General features: G+C 50.3%; 2 protein-coding genes across 3 annotated transcripts in view; both read left to right on the forward strand.

Annotated features, from left to right (window-relative positions):
- Positions 1–19,439, forward strand: part of CASP9 (caspase 9) — a 29,650-nt gene that overhangs the window by 2,365 nt on the left and 7,846 nt on the right. Inside the window, exons 2-6 of one of the 2 annotated variants that reach the window (XM_055138833.1) lie at positions 1,856–2,129; positions 8,543–8,577; positions 9,538–9,714; positions 11,844–11,933; positions 14,809–14,956. In XM_055138833.1, the coding sequence (XP_054994808.1) occupies positions 1,856–2,129; positions 8,543–8,577; positions 9,538–9,714; positions 11,844–11,933; positions 14,809–14,956 (724 nt within the window). The remainder of the gene's footprint in view (positions 1–1,855; positions 2,130–8,542; positions 8,578–9,537; positions 9,715–11,843; positions 11,934–14,808; positions 14,957–19,439) is intronic. The other variant, XM_004603653.2, reaches the window with a different exon arrangement.
- On the forward strand, positions 4,907–5,211 carry LOC101549529 (40S ribosomal protein S27-like). The gene has a single exon (XM_012931638.2). It carries the CDS (start codon positions 4,913–4,915, stop codon positions 5,165–5,167), a length of 255 nt encoding a protein of 84 aa, XP_012787092.2. The 5' UTR covers positions 4,907–4,912; the 3' UTR covers positions 5,168–5,211.

Genomic DNA, 19,439 nt, shown 5'->3' on the forward strand with positions numbered 1-19,439 from the left:
TGTATTCCCCCCTGAGGTTGGTTGCCTTCTACTTTATTTTATTTTAAAAATTATTTTATTTTATTTTTATAAAGTAGTTCATAATATTTGATTACATTTAATATTCAAACACCAGTCATTACACCTTCCCACCACCATATTTTGGATGTTTCCATCCCAAACCTCAATGCCTGCCCCAAAGCAGAACCAAAATAATTTATTTTATGTTGTTTGTTATGAATAAACTGCTGAAAATTATCCAAAAAAGTTTCCATAGAAGAAAGTGTGTGAAGATTGTTGTATTTCACCCAAGTGCTGTTAAGCTTCTATAAGAGATTAGTAACATGCTGTTAAAGGTTGAGCCTTGAATACTTATATATATATGTACATATCATCATCAACATCATCATCATCATCATCATCATCATCATCCCGTTGATCATCAGATTTCTCAAGTGATCTCAGTAACATCTCCATCCATCCAAGCCCTGAGATTTTAGAAGCCTCTCTCTACTCGTCCTTCCAACGATGCCATACTGGAGGCTCTTTCAGGGTCAGAGGAATGAGACCCAGCTTGTTATTGGTTTTGGCATATTAATATACCATGGGGACCTTGCCAGGCTCTGGGCAGGAAACTCCCAGTAGTTTGCCAGGTTCTCCCATAGGGAGAAGTAGGCTATAAGATACCGCGCGGTCACAGAGCGGCCACGCTCTTCCGGGAGCTGGCTTTTAAGTCTCTGGATGCTGGCCATTGACAGGATTACACAGTACTGGGGGCAGTCCCTTGGTGTGACCACCTAGCTACTGGGAGATGGGAAATCTGGGCGGAGGAGGCCCAGTTCCGATCCGAGAAGCCTTGGAGGTCTCAGCCCCGGGTCCCACTCACCTGGGTTCCTCTACCGATTCCCTCATGCATGAGGCTCGTCCAAACATGTGGAAAGGGGCCTTGAGCACGGCTGTGGCTAGGCTCCGGAGGTCTTCGGCCTCCAGGAGCTCTGCTTGGGATTGGGAGGGAAGCTGGAGCCCATCCCCTCTGAGGAGGCCCTGGGGAAGATAGCCAGGCACATGGGCAAGAGACTCTGCATATGTATATATGTAATATATATATATATCTGTAAATATGTATTTCCCTCTAAGATTGGTTGCCTTCTACTTTAAACCCCATCAAATGTGGTGCGCTACTCATAGAATATGAGTGGTGTGAGGTATGAGAAGTCTTGTGGCCACATTTGCGGCTGTGCGGTCCAGGAATAGGTTCATTCATGGGTGAGGCTTAGCCTGAGCATGTGGAGAGCAGCTGTGAGCATGGCAATAGTTAAGTTTTGGAAGTTTTTGGATGCTGGGGCTGTTTCCCTGGGACAGGGAGGGGAAGTCTGCCCTGCTCCGGGTTGCCCGGAATGAAACAGCTTGGCACAGGGTCTGGTGGTTGCCTTCTACTTTAAACCCCATCAGATGTGGTGTGCTACTCTTGGTACGTCAATGGTGTAAAGTATGAGATGTCACATGGCCACAAACATGACCACACACTCTAGGAATTCCAAAATTTAAGATATGGTTATACAGCAGATTCACTCATGGGTGAGACTCGTCCGAGCCTCTGGGGAGTGGCTGTGAGCACAGCAGCGATTGAGTTCTAGAGGTTTTCGGCTGCTGGGGTCTGTTGGGGCAGGGAGGGGAGGGGAGAGAAGGGGAGGAGAACTCACCCGCACCCCTCTGGGTTGCCCTGGATTAGACAGCCTGGTACAGGGTCTGGAGGCATCTCTGCGACATGTCATCCTATCTGAGTTTTCCTTTTTAACTTAGGCTGTATAGGGGCTGGGGGATGAGGTGCGCCATCCTAACGTGTTGGTAACAGTGCCATGTCTTTCTTTCAAAGCAGCATGCAGGTTCTCGGCGCGATCAAGCTAGACAGCTGATCACAGATCTGGAGACCCGAGGGAGTCAGGCCCTTCCTTTGTTCATCTCCTGCCTGGAAGACACAGGCCAGAACAAACTGGCCACCTCCTTGAGAAACAGCCGCCAGTCATCAGCGAGGAATCCTGAGACCATCCGACCCCTGGACCCTGGGCCTCGGGTGCTTGAACCTATCAAACTCAAGTCTGAGGTGCTCAGGCCAGTGGACCTTGGTCCTAGAGGAATCAGTGATGCCCGTGAGTACTGAGAGTGACTGATGGGTGGACATAAAGGGTAGTCTTCGGTTAGTGGTGCTGAGTGCAGGCAGGCTGCCTGAGTCAGAAGGGTTTTTTGTTGTTGTTGTTGTTCTTGTTTTGGGGCACCAGCAGTGCTCGGGGCTGACTCCTGACTGTGCATTCAGGGATCACTCCCAGTGGGGCTCAAGGGACCATCAGGGGTGCTGGGATATGAACGTAGGTTGACCACATACAAGTTTTTTACACACACACAAACACACACACACACACACTCACATATATATTTTAAATCCTCAGTGTGAAAGATCAAACCCAGAGTCTCACATATGTACGACACATTCTCTGAGTCATATATCAGTGCCAGAGATTCAGAATTTTAAAGTTACTTTATTTTATATTTGGGGTCACTCCAGGCTGTGCCCAAGGCTTCCTCCTGACTCTGTGCTTGGGGATAACTCCTAACAGGCTCAGAGGACAATTTGGGGTGCCAGAAATTGAATCTGGGTTTTTCACCTGCAAGGCATCGCTGTGATAGTGCTCTGGCCCAAGATTTAGAATTTTAAATTTAAATTTTAACTTCTGGCTCTCTGCTCATGGGTGACATCTGGCAAGCTTGGGGAGTCAGCTGGGGTTCTGGGGATCAAACCTGGGTAGGCTGTGTGGAAGGCAAGGTTGACTGCATCCTGCCCACTGTACTATAATTCTGGCCCCCAAAACTTTTAATTTTGTTATTGTCTTTCTGGGTGGGGAAATTTTGTAGGCCTTTTGAAAATTCAGCGGTGGCAGTTCCTCCCTAAAAGAGTACAAAGTCAGCCAGGAGATCGCTCACAGACCTAGTGCACTTGCATTGCATGTGCTTTATTTTTTACTCTTTACTAGACTTTACTCTTGCAAACAATGAATGTACTATTTTTTCTCCCACGTGATGGGCAAAAAGTGGTATTTGTCTTTTGTGCTGAATATTTATGTTTTGGTCAACCCATTAAAGCAGAGAAACCAACATGATAAGGGTCTAAGGAAGGAAAATGGTTCCTGACGGCCAGAGAGATGGCTAACTGGCTGGAGAGGATGCTGTGTGTACAGGAGGCTCAGGTTCAATACCTGGCACTGCATCTTGCCAGGAGTAATTCCTAAAGAAACAAGCTGGGAATAGCCACTGTATTGGAAAGAGAAAAAGAAGGGAGTGGGGAGGGAGGGAGAAAGAGCGAGGAGAGAGAGGAGACACAATAGAGAAAAGAGAGGGAGAGAGAGAAGAGAGAGAAAACAGAGAGAGAGTGAGAGGGAGGAGAGAGAAAGGGAGGGAGGAGAACTGGCTTTGGAATTGTTCATAGCATTCCTGTACTACTGTTTTTTTTTTTTTTTTTTGCTTTTTGGGTCACACCTGGCAGTGCTTAGGGGTTACTCCTGGCTCTGCACTCAGGAGTCACCCCTGGCGGTGCTCAGGGGACCATATGGGATGCTGGGAATCAAACTCAGTTCGGCCAAGTGCAAGGCAAACGCCCTACCCGCTGTGCTATCGCTCCAGCCTCATTCCTGTACTACTGGAAGGAGGAAAACACAGTACAAAGTTCAAGTCTTGTTATCTGGTCCAGTTCAGGGAAATGTCTGCTTGAGTCATTTAGTACCAAAAGTCTTGACTTGAAGCTTCCTGTTCTTTTGTAAGTTATTTTATTTCCTGTTTATAGCAATAGTTTTACCCTGTAGGATCTTACATCGGAGGGGCAAATAACAGTTGTCAGTGTTTCCTTTCTTATGGTTGGATACTATTTTATTATATATTATATGGTATTTTTTTATATCTGTTCATCCATTAGGAGACATGGCATTTCCATGTTTTGCTATGAGTAATGTTATAGACAATGTAGGGTACAGATATCTCTTTGAGATCCTGATTTCCTTGTGCAAATGTATCCATAAGTGGGATTTTTGGAGCACATATACACACCAAATATGCATATATTTGGTTTTTGGGTCATATTTGGTGGTGCTCAGGTATCATTATTAGCCATGTTGGAGGGACTATATGTGAGGGTGGTGATGTAACACAGGAGCCAACCAATATAGACTGACAAAAACATTAACACAGAAGGCTTAACTTGCAATAACAGCTCAATAAAACCTCAGACAAGGACCTAATGTCCCCAGGGTAAGATATAACACTTTTCACTAATTTATTTTTATGGAAATATTTATATATTTATTTTGCTTTTTGGGTCACACCTGGCGATGCACAGGGGTAACTCCTGGTTCTGCACTCAGGAATCACTCCTGGCGGTGCTCAGGGGACCATGTGGGATGCTGGGAATCGAACCCGGGTCGACCGCATGCAAGGCAAATGCTCTACCTGCTGTGCTATCGCTCCAGCCCCTGGAAATATTTATTTTTAATCATTCCTTTAGCCATTTAATTAACTAGCAATGTAAAATAAATTATTGTGGGCCTGCTATGGGGGCAGGCTTGAGGGGGTGGTTGGGAAGACAATAGTGGAGGGAACGCAACAGTGGTGGTGAGACTGGTGTTGGGATATTGAGTGCCTGTAACAAATCATGATGAACAACTTTGTAAGCCACAGTGTTTAAATAAAGTGGGGGGAGAAATGGGGCATGAACACTTTTCTGACGTGGTTCTGAAGTCATTGAGAAAATGGCTCCAGCCCCACCCTGAGCAATGATGGACATATGGTGTTGGATCATGAACTGACATACCTTGGAGGGGGTCACTGTTCTCTTTAGTTAAAAAAAAAAAGAGACCTTTTCTGGCGATGATGACCTCCCCACGAGAACATGCCTCTCGCCAAGGACCTCCTTCACCGCTCGCCAGAGGAGGAGAAGCGGAAGCACAAGAAGAAGCGGCTGGTGCAGAGCCCCAACTCCTACTTCATGGCCGTCAAGTGTCCGGGATGCTATAAGATCACCACCGTCTTCAGCCATGCACAGACCGTGGTTCTGTGTGTCGGCTGCTCCACGGTCCTCTGCCAGCCCATGGGTGGGAAGGCAAGGCTTACAGAAGGATGCTCCTTCAGACGGAAGCAACACTAAAAGCTCCCTGAATCAGATGAACGGGGAACCATCCCAATAAGCTCATTTTGGATAAAAAAAAAAAGGAGAGAGAAACAAAGAGGACCTGAGCTGGTGAGCCTGCTTGCAGGTGTGAGGCCCTGAGTCCAGCCTCTGGTACCTACCCCATCACAGAGTATGATCTTGCTGGTGCTGCCATTGGGATCCCACGACCGCAGTGTGTGTGATGCCTCACTGCCACCAAGTGGTGAGTTAGTACCACCAAGTGACCCTGGACTTCTCAGCAATGTTCGAGCAACAGCAGTGAAAGGAAGAGGAGAGAAAAAGGAAAAGAAAAACCAGGGGTCCAGCAAATGCTCATAGCACTTAGCATTTGCCTTTTCTTGGCTGACCCATTAACCAATTGGGATAGTTTTGTCTGTTTTTAGTTTGCTGACTAAACGACCTTATTTAGAAGCAATGTGTTCCTTGAGTCCACTGAAAAGCTTCCCGGCACTGCTGCTGGCACCTACTCCTTTACTCAGAGCTCAGCACTTAGCTGGAGCCCAAGGATGATGTGGGGGGAAGTCCAGTTGGATTGAGTTTGTGGTTTGAAGAAAGAAAAAGGCATGAGTAATCAATGCCCAGTTCCTGGAGGACATCAAAAGGAGTTTTCAAGTCACTTTTGGGGGGGACAGCCTCACTGTTCAAATTAGCCCTACAGTTATTTCAGCCTTTCTAAATAAAAGTCTGCTTACTTTCAAAGAAAACTCTTCCCACTATCTTACAAGCTGGTGACCAGTTGACTTCTGGCTAATTGAAATGAAAACTCTTTAGAACCACCTTCTTGTTTATATCTTCTGTAAATATTTCCTGAGCATGTGTTTGTACCAGCCCCATGGAATCCTTTGAGAGGAAGCAGCTACTCTCTGGAATTTCCCTTACCGTTTCTTGGTCTAGAATTTCCAATAGACAGATTCACTCTTTGGGCTTTTTCTCTTGGCAAGACATTTTTGAGGATTATCTAGGCATGGCATGTCAGTGGTATTCTGTTCCTGTTGTAGGCTGTATGGTGTTGCCTGGTATGGCAGGATTGCAGTTTATTCATTCGTCAGCTTGTTGAAAGACACTTGGGTTATTTTATTTTATTTTTAAAAAATTATTATTATTACTATTTTGCTTTTTGGGTTACACCCAGCATTGTACAGGGGTTACTTCTGGCTCATGCACTCAGGAATTACTCCTGGCAACGCTCAGGGGAACTATATGGGATGCTGGGAATTGAACCCGGGTTGGCCGCGCGAAAGGCAAAAGCCCTACTCGCTGTGCTATCTCTCCAGCCCCACCTGGGTTATTTTAATGGGAAGCCATTATGAGTATGGTCCAGTGACTATTCGTGGCTGATCCCCCGCTCCCCGATGTCTCTTGATTATTTACCTGGGAATATAATTCCCATGGGAGGGTAGGTATGTGTTTGATTTTATCAGTAAGTTCCAAACAGTTCTTCAATGTGGCCGTGCCTCCTAGCTGCACAATAATGTAGTCTTCCTGAGCTCTCGCTCATGGGTTTATGAAAGCTGCCCTCACAGAGTCTCTTCCCACTTCTCTGTTGAACCCTGATATGCGTGTGTGTGTGTGTGTGTGTGTGTGTGTGTGTGTGTGTGCACCTACTCATTTACTCAGAGCTCAGCACTTAGCTGGAGCAACAGCAGCGAAAGGAAGAGGAGGGAAAAAGGAAAAGAAAAACCGGGGGTCCAGCAAATACCCATAGCAGTTAGCATTTGCTTTATTTTTCTTGGCTGACCCCTTATCCAATTAGAATAGTTTGTCTGTTTTTAGCTTGCTGGTTAAACGACTTTATTTATTTATTTATTTATTGCTTTTTGGGTCACACCCAGCAATGCTCAGGGGTTACTCCTGGCTCTGCACACAGGAATTACTCCTGGCGGTGCCTGAGGGACCATATGGGGTGCCGGGGATCAAACCCGGTTCGGCTGTGTGCAAGGCAAATGCCCTACCTGCTGTGCAATAGCTCCGGCCCCTACTTCTTCTTTTTTAATGTATATGTAGGGGACTCCCCTTTAGTACTCAGGGCCCCAGGGAAGCAGGGAGGCACCTTCTGGCAATAATCGAACCCTGCAATGAAGTGCTGCAGGGTATTGGGGTTCTAGTGGTGCTGACACTGAACCCAGGACCTAAGGCATGCAAGGTTTATGCTTCATTCTTTTGAGATTTTTTTTTTTTGCTTTTTGGGTCACGCCCAGCAATGCTCAGGGGTTACTCCTGGCTTTGCACTCAGGAACTGCTCCTGGCAGTGCTTGGGGGACCATATGGGATGCCGGGGATTGAACCCGGGTCGGCCGCATGCAAGGCAAATGCCCTACCCACTGTGCTATCGCTCCGGCCCCCTCTTTTGAGATTTTTTAAAATTTTATTTTATTGAATCACCGTGATAAGTTACAAAGCTTTCAGGTTTAAGTCTCAGTCATATAATGATCAAACGCCCATACCTTCACCAGTGCACCTGTTCCCCCACCAAGAACCCCGATATACCCCTGTCCCATCCCCCCCACACCTGAATGGCCAATGATCTTCACTTTATTCTCTCTATACTTTGGATACATTCAATATTTCAACAGAGGACTGACTATTATTATTTGGAATTTTCCTCCAACAATCAAACCTGCAAAAAAGGAATCATTTGATAGTTTGTTTTCCATTGCTGAGAATGAAGATGATAGGATCTCGCACGGCCGCTATTGCGGCTGCGTGGTTTTGGATTTCTGTTGTTTTAGCTCAGCTCACAGCCTAGATGCATTTCTATAAGTCCTGGGTGCCAAAATGGGTAAGTAGACCTCCTGGATCATAGTCTTTAAGGAGCAGAGGAGCCGTGTTGTGCGCGGCTGCTCCGGATCTCATCTGGGCCGAGCTCATTCTTTTGAGATTTTGTTTGGGGCTGCTATAGGCAATGCTCAGGGGTTACTCCTGGTTCTGCACTCAGGAATCACTCTTGGCGGGCTCAAGGGCACGAACCACAAGTGATGCTAGGGACTGAACCCAGGTTGGCCATGTGCAAGGCAAGCTCCCTACCTGCTGTACTATTGCTCCAGCCCCTGAGCTCTTTTTGTTGTTGTTTCTTTTCTTGCTTTCCTTTTTTTTTCTTCTTTCTTTCTTTCCTTCTTTTTTTTTTTTTTTGATTTGGGGGTCACCATCTGGCAGTGCTCAGGGCTTACTCGTGGCTCTGCACTCATTCCTGGAGGAGCTTGGGGGACTGTACACAGTGCCAAGGGTCAAACCCTGGTTGGCTGTACAGAAGGCAAGAAAGAGTGTTACCTGCTATACTTCCTTTCCTGTCCCCACTTTTGAGCTCTTACCCCCACTCCTGACATTTACATCTCATTCTCTCTCTCTCTCCAGGTGTGCCTGATAAATCGAGGGGAGATGCCAATTTGGTGAGTGTCCTGCTACTTGGGGCCAGATGTGTGAGTGTCAGCCCCTTCCGCTCTCCACTTCCCACATCCTTCCCTGCGGCTATGCCAAGCCCCAGGCCCTCAGTGACTGCCTGACTCTTGCTGGAGTCTTTGACCCCACCCTGCCCTTTCCACTTCCAGAGTCAGGGTCAGGTCCCAGAATCAGCGGGCCGAGACGCTCGCTCTCAGTGACAGCCCCTAAGTGTCAAGGTGTGCCAGCCCTGGGCTCTGAACTGGGACAGCGGGGAGCAGGTCACTCGTGTGGCTCTCTCACTTTGCAGCTGTTGGCCGCACAGAGCCCTGTCACAGCAAAATGCTGGCCTGTGGGTGTAGTGTGAAGTACCGTGAGCCAAAGGCTGCAGGGAAAGTTAGCAGGGAAACATCGGTGCCCTCAGATGCTCTGTGCGAGGCCTGGGTGTGAGTCTGACGACGGAGTCCACACAGCTCCCAGGCATTCCAGAGAGAGAGTGCCCCTTACCTGGGAGGTCCTCTGGGGTGAAAGTTCTCTGGATGCTTTTTTGGCCACACCCTGTGGTGCTCAGGGCTCACTCCTGGCTCTGTGCTCAGGGATCACTCCTAACATGGCTTGGGGGATCCTATGGGGGTTCCAGGGATTGAACCTGGGTTGGTGGCATGCAAGGCAAGCACCCTACTTCACTGTACTTCGACTTTGGCCTCTGGGTGCTGTATTTTGAAGCTGGCCGCTCCAGCGGCGGGTGAATACCATGCCGGGGGCTGGTGATTTGGTGCAGGCTGAGCTATTTCTACACTGCACAGTTCGTGCTCAGCCCGGTCTGGCTTGCAATCTGCCGCCTCTGCCCCGCCCCGCCGAGGGCTGCTAGATAGACCTTGTCTCTGCAGGAGCTCAGCTGCAAGCCAAGAAATTCTAGTTGTCTCTGGAGTGCAGTGAGCCTGGGCTGATGGGCCCCTGTGCTCTCACAGGTCTATGTGCTGAATGCAGACCCATGCGGCCACTGCCTCATCATCAACAACGTGAACTTCCTCCCGGAGTCCCGGCTCCAAACCCGCGCTGGCTCCAACATCGACTGTGAGAAGCTACGCAGACGCTTCGACTGGCTGTGTTTCCAAGTGGACGTGAAGTGTGACCTCACAGCCAAGGTCCGGCTCTTTAATCTTTTTTTTTTTCTTTTTGGGTCACACCAGGCGATGTACAAGGGTTACTCCTGGCTCAGGAATTACTCGTGGCGGTGCTTGGTGGACCATATGGGATGCTGGGAATTGTACCTAGGTCGGCCGCGTGCAAGGCAAACACCCTACCTGCTGTGCTATCTCCCCAGCCCCCTCTTTAATCTTTTTTGCCACTTGGAACCCCTTTTCATTCAAGAAATTCAGTTATAACCCTTAGGCTATAAATAGATATAGGAACCAAGCATTTATTAACATATATATATATATATATATTTTTTTTTTTGCTGGGGTGCGGTCCCATACCTGGTGATGCTCAGGTGCAGCTTCTGGCTTTGCACTTAGAAATTATTCCTAGTTGTGTTTCGGGACCATATGTGATGCTGGGGATCAATTGCATGCAAGGTAAGTGCTCTACCTGCAGTACAAATCTTTTTCTTTTACTCTGGGATCTGTGCTCAGGGATCACCCCTGGCAAGACCTGGAGGACTGTATGTGGTGCCAGGGATTAAACCCAGGTCTTCGGTGTACACAGCAAGCGCCCCACACGCAGTACTACCACATTGGCCCCTGGGTGCTGTATTTTGAAGCTGGTTGCTCCCTCGGGTGAATACTGCATTGGGAGCTGGTGTTTCTCAGCCCCCAACAAATCTTTTTTTTTTTTTTTAACCACACTTGTCAGTGCTCAGGGGTTATTCCTGGCTCTGTACTCAGGTATTACTCCTGTTGCGCTCGGATGACCATATGGGATGCTGAGGATCAAACCTGACTGGGCTGTGTGCAAGGCAAGCACCCAACCTACTGTGCTGTTGCTCCAGCCCTGACTGACTACAGATCTTGCTTTTTTAAAAATTTTTGCTTTTTGGGTCACACCCAGTGATGCTCAGGGGTTACTCCTGGCTCTGCACCCAGGAATGATGCCTGGTGGTGCTCAGGAGACCATATGGGATGCTGGGGATCTAACCTGGGTTCGCTTCATGCAAAACAAATGCCCTCTCCGCTGTACTCTCACTCCTATCACTCAGGCTCCATGTTTATTTTTAAGCAAATGTATTGCCTACAGTGACATCCAGGGGTCCCCGCACACAGTTGTTTTTTTTTTTTTTTTCTTTTTGGGTCACACCCAGCGATGCTCAGGGGTTACTCCTGGCTTTGCACTCAGGAATTACTCCTGGCGGTGCTTGGGGGACCATATAGGATGCCGGGGATCGAACCCGGGTCGGCCGCGTGCAAGGCAAACGCCCTACCCGCTGTGCTATCGCTCCGGCCCTCCCCCCCCTCCCCGCACACAGTTTAAGAAGTGGGGCTCTAGATTATAGGGCTAAGTGCTCCATGCCGAAGCTCAGCACCTTTGCCCCAAAGATAGTCGCAGCTGGGGCAGGGCAGGGAGCTCAAAGGGCTGCAGGGCACTGGCTCCCCTGCTCAATCCTCCAGGCCCCGTGGCCCCCTGAGTGTTGTGGCGGGGGTCCTGGTGGCCCCCAGTTCCCCTGTGGGTAGCAGTACTGCACCCCTGGCCTGAGCCCTGCACCTTTAGGCCCACACACCTGACTCCACAGTGCGGGGCTTGGCCCCTGAGCCCTGTCATTAACAAAAGCAACAAAAATGAGGCAATAACAAGAGACGCTTCACATATAAACAACCATGTCTTAAGAACAGGAAATCTTGCCCTGGACAACAAAAAAAAGCAAAAGTGAATAAGCCTACAATTCAGAATATGTCCAAATGTGTGTGCAAATACAGTGCACCCATAGAGCTCACTGACGTTCCCCTGAACGATGCATAGTTCCTTAATTATCTTTCAGTAAGGAATGAACATTAAGAAACAAAATTTGAATCTCATTTTCACAATATCAATGCTAACTTAAAATAGCAACGTCATTGAATTTAAATGCTGATTTATGTTCAAACGTAGAAGACAATCATAATTTCTTTCTTCTATTTTTATTTTATTTTTTTTTAGTGAAGCAAGAAGGTAGTTTTTATTGAATGAATTAGAAAGATGTGAGGGGAGAGAAAGGGAAGCTGCAGTGTCCGGGGGCCGTGGGGGCGGGGGGCTGACCGTGCAGGGGGCCCTGACTCTCCATATTCTGGCTCACCTGCAGCAGATGGAGCTGGCGTTGATGGAGCTGGCGCAGCGCGACCACCGAGCTCTGGACTGCTGCGCAGTGGCTGTCCTCTCTCACGGCTGTCAGGTAGGCGGCCTGGGGCCTGGCAGGGCGGGCGGGACTCTGCTGCTTCCTCTGGCCAAACACTGGGCTTTGCTGAAGGAGCGCAGGGGCCCCCTGTCCTCCTCCCATTGTTTTCTCAGGGGCCATCTGGTCTTCTCGGGAGTTGGCTGCTCCTCCCGGGCAAGGTGGTGCTCCTGGGAGGAGTGGGCTGGGAGAAGCAGAAGCAGCCAGACTGCTCAGAGCAGGCCAGCACTCCCGGTTCCCACCTCCCTCCTGACCACTGACCGCTGACCGCAAGTGCAGGCCCTGGCACCCACCAAGGGCACGGCTGTGATATGGTCCTCAAGCCCCTTTGTGTGCCTCGGTTTCCCCACCTTTTTTTCTTCCAGTTTGGGGGCCATGCCGGGTGATACTCAGGGGTTACTCCTGGCTCTGCACTCACTCAGGAATTACTGCTGGTGCAGTTCAGGGGACCATATGGGATGCAGGGGATCGAACCCAGGTCAGCTGCAGGCAAGGCAAGTGCCCCCTACCCCCTGTGCTATCTCTCTGCCCCTCTGCCCGCCCCCCCCTCCAGTTTCCTCATTATTTATTTATTTATTTATTTATTTGCTTTTTGGGTCACACCCAGTGATGCACAGGGGTTACTCCTGGCTCATGCACTCAGGAATGCTGGGGGACCATATGGGATGCTGGGAATTGAACCTGGGTTGGCCACGTGCAAGGCAAATGCTCCACCCAATGTGCTATCGCTCCAGCCCCTCCTTAGCCTTTTATTTATTTTTTTTATTTTTTATTTTTTTTTGCTTTTTGGGTCACACCCGGCGATGCACAGGGGTCACTCCTGGCTCATGCACTCAGGAATCACCCCTGGTGGTGCTCAGGGGACCATATGGGATGCTGGGATTCGAACCCAGGTCGGCTGTGTGCAAGGCAAACGCCCTACCCGCTGTGCTATCACTCCAGCCCCCCTCCTTAGCCTTTTAAATTGAGGGCTTAGGCAGGTTGGAGCAACCCACTGAGGGGCCTGGAATGCCTGGTGGCTTCTGCTGTGCCTTTAGTATTGGCAGTTCGCACACCGGGAGTGGGAGTCTAGCTTCTCCTGAAAAGCCACTAAGGGCCGGGCGTCCAGACAGCGCCCTCCAAGAGTGCAGCTCTGCATGGTCACAGGGCAGGGGCATGGCCCCGTGTCCTGGACAGACAGCACAGGCCGCTCCGGGCAGGTGGGAGAATGAAGACTCAGTCCCCTCCCCAGAACCTTCCGTTCAGAACCTCCCCTGAACAGGATCCCCAGACCATCAAGTGTCTACAGAGGTGCCACACTCATTCTTCCTAACAGCCTTCTAGAAAAAACAAAACAAAACAAAACCTCGGAGTTGCCACCGCCCCACCCGCCTGGAATCTACCTTCTTTAAGTGGACAAAGTGCCTTCCACCTGCACCCAAGCTTCTAACTTTTCCCCTCCCATTTATCCAGTCCCATGCCTAGCCCCCAGATGACTACCCCCCACTTTAGGGAGCTCTGAGCTTGAGCGTTCTCAGTGTTTTTCTGCACCAGGCACCCAGAGGAGGAGCTTGCTTAGCCCCCTTCTCAGGACCCCTGATTTAGGAGGTCTCTGGGGTGAAGGTGCGGGATTAGGGGGGCAGGGGAGGGGAACTGAGCAATTTGCACGTCTTGTAAGCTCTCAGCTGCTGCCGCTGCTGTTGCCAGTCCAGGAGCCGCCCTTTGGCAGCCACGGAGGAAGCCCCACTGGCTGTGCGGCTCCCTCAGCCTGGAGGCCCGTGCACGCTGGGACCCAGACAGGGTTCATGCGGACCACCCGTGAGCCCTTTTCTGCCCACATTGGCGTCATGCTTCAGGGCCCCCACAAAACTCCACAAAAGTCCTTGGGATTCCTTCCCCAACGTGTTGATCGTTTTCATGTTCGTTTTGTTTTGAGTTCTTAGAGGTCACTCCTGGCTTTGTGCTCAGGGGTCACCTCCTGACCATTCTTGGGGGACCATATGTGATGCCAGCAATCAAACCTGAGTTGGCTGTGAGCACGACAAAGTGCCCTGCCCGACATGATCTCTCTGTCTTTGTTGTTGATTTTGTTAAAGTTTTTTTTTTTTTCTTTTTGGGTCATACCCGGCGATGCACAGGGGTTACTCCTGGCTCTGCACTCAGGAATTACTCCTGGTGGTGCTCGGGGGACCATACGGGATGCTGGGATTTGAACCTGGGTGCAATGCAAACGCCCTACCCGCTATGCTATCACTCCAACCCCCTTGTTGTTGATTTTTATTTATTTATTTATTTTTATTTATTTATTATTATTATTATTATTTTTAGGTCTTTCGGGGTCACACCTGGCCATGCTCAGGGGTTACTCCTGGTTCTGCACTCAGGAATTAGTCCTGGCGGTGCTCAGGGGACCATACAGGATGCTGGGAACCCCCTCTCCACACTACTATCGCTCCAGCCCTGTTACTGGTTTTTAAGTCCCCCCTGCTCTCTCCCTCCCCTCTATTCTTGGTGTTGTTTGCATCTCTGGGAGGCCAGGTTGCTCTCTGGACCCACCACGCACCAGGCAGTAGTGAGGCTCTCCTGGCTACCTTTGCTCACACTTTTCTGTGGTGCGGCTCGCCAGGGTGGCGCCCTTCAGTCGTGCTTGCACGTGCCGGTTGCAGCGTGGCCGGGAATCATGGGCAGCTCTGGTGTTGGCAGCCCTGGGCAGAGCTTGGAGGATTCAGAGGGCAGAGCTGTGGGGGTCACTGTGCCAGCCACAGGCAGGGATCCGTGGGTGTGGCGCCTGTGACCGCTTGTGGGCAGGGCAGGAGTTCTAAGCCACTGAACTCTTCCTCCCGGCCCCAGCCCCAGCCCCTGGGTTTTGTAACCAGGACTCTCCGTCTCCTCCTAGGCTAGCCACCGCCAGTTCCCGGGGGCCGTCTACGGTACAGATGGGTGTTCTTTGTCTGTGGAGAGAATCGTGAACATCTTCAACGGAGCTGTCTGCCCCAGCTTGGGAGGGAAGCCCAAGCTCTTCTTCTTCCAAGCCTGTGGCGGGGGTAAGTAGGTAGGGGGTCAGCTGCCGTGCAGTGGTGCCCCCCTGCTCCCTTCTCCTTCCAGCTCTTCACGGTGTCCCCGGACAGGGGTCCCTCCAGCCTGTCACAGCAGCACGGATGTGAGCGACAGCCCTAGAGCCAGCCTTAGCGCTGTCTGCCCTTTAGTTATGTGTTTATTTTAATTTTTAATTTAATTTTTGTTTGATTTTGGGTTTTTTTTTTTTTTGGTGGAGGCCATCCCTGACAATACTCAGGAGATATTCCTGGCTCTCACTCAGGAATGACTCCTGGCAGTGCTCAGGAGACTGTATGGGATGCCGGGGATTGAACCTGGGTGCGCCGCATGCAAGGCAAATGCCCGCTCCACTGTACTATTGCTCGGGCCCCTCATTTAAAAATTATTTGGTTTTTGGACCACACCTAGCTTTGCTCAGGACAGACTCCTGCCTATTCTTGGGGGACCATATAGGATTCCGGGCATTAAGCCCTGGTCAGCCACGTGCAAGGCAAGCGCCCTCCCAGTTGGACTATTGCTTTGGCCCCACATCTCTCGCCTTTTAGAGTCTGGAATCTTCCGTCCTCACAGGAGTAGCTTCAGGGGCTCACTTAACTTGGGGCAACAGCAGCTTCAGGTGCTTGGCAGGAACAAAGCCCTGAACTTGGTCAGTTCAACCAGTGTGCCTCAACCACCTCTCCACAGACTGGTACCAAATTCTGCAGATGTAGAAAGGTGGAAAGCCACTGTCTGCCACCTTGGTTCGGTGAGCAGGGCAGGTCCCGGCCCGCGGGCGTGCAAAGGCCAAGGGTCACCAAATTAGACTGCTCTCCCTATCCCGGACAAAATAAGGCCCTGGCTAAAATTAACTGAAATTATAGTTAATGAACCAAATGAACCAAATCCAATGAACCGAATACTGGACATTCCTAGCTATTTTTTTCCCTCACTTTGATTTCTGTTAATTTCTAAGGATCATTTGGCTTGTTTAGAGCTTTGTTCTTTTTTTAACTGAACCCCAGATTCATCTTTACATTATTTAAAGTGGGAAAGGAGGAAAGATAAAATAAAAAAATTAACCTTGTGCCGGTTAATGTCCCGGATGTCCCCTCCGAGCCTTGACGTGGGGGCTTCCATTGTTTCCTGGCCCGTCGGCCTCATCTCCTGCAGAAGTAGACACTGTTAGATCCCAGAGCTGTCTGGCTTGCACAGGCAGCGCCTGGCTGTGAGTTCGGTGGGGGGTAGGGGACAGATGGGATCTCTGCCCTCTGGAACCCAGGGTGTGATGGGCAATACAGAGCTGCTGTCAGAACCCAGGCTGGTGACTTGGCCTTGAGTGGCTGAGAACTGTGGCTTGGTCCCAGATCAGCAACTTCATTCCCTGTGTACCTAGTCACAGACCAGCCCACCAGGAGCCATCTCACTACGTGGGGTAGTGACCTCACAGCTCAGAGGCACTGTAACGGCACACATGCCAGTCGGTGCACGTGCCACGCTTACTGTGGTATCCGGTGGCTTTCATTACCGGAAATGTGGCCTCCGCTTCTCTGCTTCTCAAGCCCGAGGACTCAGTGTCACTTCATGGTCCCCGTGGCCCTGTCATCTGCACCATGATCTAGGGATAATGGCAAGCGGAAAGCAAGGCACTGCTGCAGAGGGGGCCGCAGAAGTACTTTCTTTCTTTTTTTTTCTTTTCTTTTGCTTTTTGGGCCACATCCGGCAATGCTCAAGGTTTATTTCTGGTTATGCATTCAGGAATTACTCCCGGCAGTGCTCAGGAACCATGTGGGATGACAGGGATCAAACCTGGCTCTGCCATATGCGAGGCAAATGCTCTAACTGCTGTACTATCGCTCTGGTAAAGCACAAGTTCCTTTTTGCTCATCTTTTCCCTTCTCATGGAGGGCGTGTGGGCAAACGAGGTGCTTCCTCTGACACCACGGGTTCTTCTCTCTACTGTGATTTAAAGGAAGGCCGAAATGAACAAGAGAATCTCAAGTGAGGGTCGCGGGGAATGCCCACTCTCACAGTGAGCTGGTTTTCCTTTCTTAATTTTTTTTTCTTTTTGAGTCACACCCGGCAATGCACAGGGGTTACTCCTGGCTCATGCACTCAGGAATTACTCCTGGCGGTGCTCAGGGGACCATATGGGATGCTGGGAATCGAACCCGGGTCGGCCGTGTGCAAGGCAAATGCCCTACCCGCTGTGCTATTGCTCTGGCCCCGCTTTTTTTCTTTTTTGCTTTTTGGGTCACACCCGGTGGTGCACAGGGGTTACCCCTGGCTCTGCACTCAGGAATAACTCCTGGCGGTGCTCAGGGGATCATATGAGATGCTGGAAATCGAACCCAGGTCGGCCATGTGCAAGGCTAATGCCCTACCCGCTGTGCTGTCGCTCCAGCCCCAGTGAGCTGGTTTTCTGCTCCTCTGCCCATTCCTCTTCCATTCTCAGCAGCGAGAGAATTGTGGTCGTAGTACCATCTCAAGGGCACCTGGTCCCCACTTCCCTGCCCCCCCCCAATGATACGGGTGCTAACTTGGTGGCCACCTTTCCTCTGCCTGGACTCCCAACCAGTTCTTCATCAACCGCCCTTTCTGGTCACAACTTAACTGCCACGGTCTGCAGACAGCTTCCGTAAACAGCCCTTCTTCCTCGCTCGGAATCAGGATTTTCTGGCCCTGGTGCTGTCGCAGCTCCTCTTGCATTAGCAGGTTCCCCCTGGGGCCCCCTGGGTGGCTCTCTGAGTGTCAGGCCAGGTTCCGGCCTGACACGGAACTCATAAGTATGGTTGTATCTTTATTTGAATTTGAAAGAGATTCACGTAAAAATATCCATGTGAGGAAAAATTGAAGTAATGAAGACTCTTATAGGAAGGAAGGAAGGAAGGAAGGAAGGAAGGAAGGAAGGAAGGAAGGAAGGAAGGAAGGAAGGAAGGAAGGGAGGGAAGAAGGAAGGAAGGGAAGAAAGAATGGGAAGGAAAGGAAAGAAAAAGCAAAGATAACTCCCAGGGGACAGACGGCAAAGCTGGAATGCCATGAAGACCTGTGAAGTTCTGGTCCTGCAAATCCAGGGGCCTGTGTGACCTTGTGTTTGGCAGTGTTGCCACCTGGGGGCGCCACATCAGCTGAGAACAGACTGTGGGAATGGAGTCCTCCTCTCAGCATCTGATGTCTGCCCTCCATTTGCGTGGTTCTTGTTTCGGTGTTTAAGAATTCACTTCTGAGGCTGGAGATACAACTCCAAGGGCAGAAGCACATAACTGGTATGCGGAGGGCTGGAGTTTGAGTCCCTAAAAATGGAAATATGATTCTCACTCTCCCCTTGCAATAAATTGACTGCTATCAAAATCTAACATAATTTAAAAATAAAGGGGGGGGGAAACAATTTAAAGCCATTTAAAACTCTGAGATATAGTGGGGCTGGAGTGATAGTACAGCAGGTAGGGCATTTGCCCTGTGTGTGGACAACCTGGGTTCAATTCCCTGATTACCTCGAGCACTGGCAGGTGTGATCCCTGAGGGCAGAACCAGAAGTAACTCCTGAGCAGACACTGGGTGTGGTACCAAAACAACAACAATAGAAAACCCCAAACTCGGAGATGTCAGCCACCCCCCTCCGTAGAAGGGGATGACTCAGGGTGGAAAGTCCCATTTGGGGCCTTTGGGGTGGTGTGGCAGTGAGTCAGGCGATGCAGTGACAGCTGGCTGGACTTGTCGAGGATGACTGTTCTCTAGTGGGGAGTGAGAATTCGGGGGCGACCCCGCTTGAGGCTTCCCAAAACCATGCACAGAAGGCAGAAGGCAGAACAGTGCATCTGTGGTACTGGGTCTGAGAGCTGCAGGAACAGCTCCTCCTTCCACTGTGCATTTATTCTTAGGGGGAAGTTTGTCTTGCTATTTGGGGAGTGGTGTGTGTGTGTGTGTGTGTGTGTGTGTGTGTGTGTGTGTGTGTGTGTGTGTGTGTATGAGGGCATACTCAAAGACGCTCAGGGGTTTCTCCTGGCTCTGCCCTCAGGAATTACTCCTGGCTGTGCCCAGGGTCCATATGAGATGCCAGGGCTCAAACCTGGGTCGACTGCATGCAAGACTAATGCCCTATCCATTGATCTATCTCTTCTACCCCAATTTTTTTTGTGTGTGGGGGGGGAGAGGGGATTGAAAGGAGTTTGGGCCACCCCCCCCCAATAGTGCTCAGGGCTTCCTCCTAGCTCTGTGCTCAGGATCACTCTTGGTGGTGCTCAGGGGACCCCAGGCAGTGCCTGGGATTGAACGGAAATTGGCTGTGGTGCGATCATGCACCTAAGCCTCTGAACTGTCACCCCGCCCTTCCTGAAGCTATCATTACAGAGCTGAGCATGCTATGTGGAGTGCTTAGGGCCAGGCCCGAGGCATCACATGAGTAGAGTTAGGATGACACGGGGTTGGAGCCACGACCTCCCATCTGACCTGCACTTTCTCTTGTCCCCACTGTCCCTCCCTGGGTTCCCACCA

Source organism: Sorex araneus, chromosome 5, assembly GCF_027595985.1.
Source record: "Sorex araneus isolate mSorAra2 chromosome 5, mSorAra2.pri, whole genome shotgun sequence".
Classification (NCBI taxonomy): domain Eukaryota; kingdom Metazoa; phylum Chordata; class Mammalia; order Eulipotyphla; family Soricidae; genus Sorex; species Sorex araneus.

Bases quoted from the DNA above. Each gene is read 5' to 3' on its own strand.
- LOC101549529 (XM_012931638.2), top strand. From the start codon at position 4,913: ATGCCTCTCGCCAAGGACCTCCTTCACCGCTCGCCAGAGGAGGAGAAG.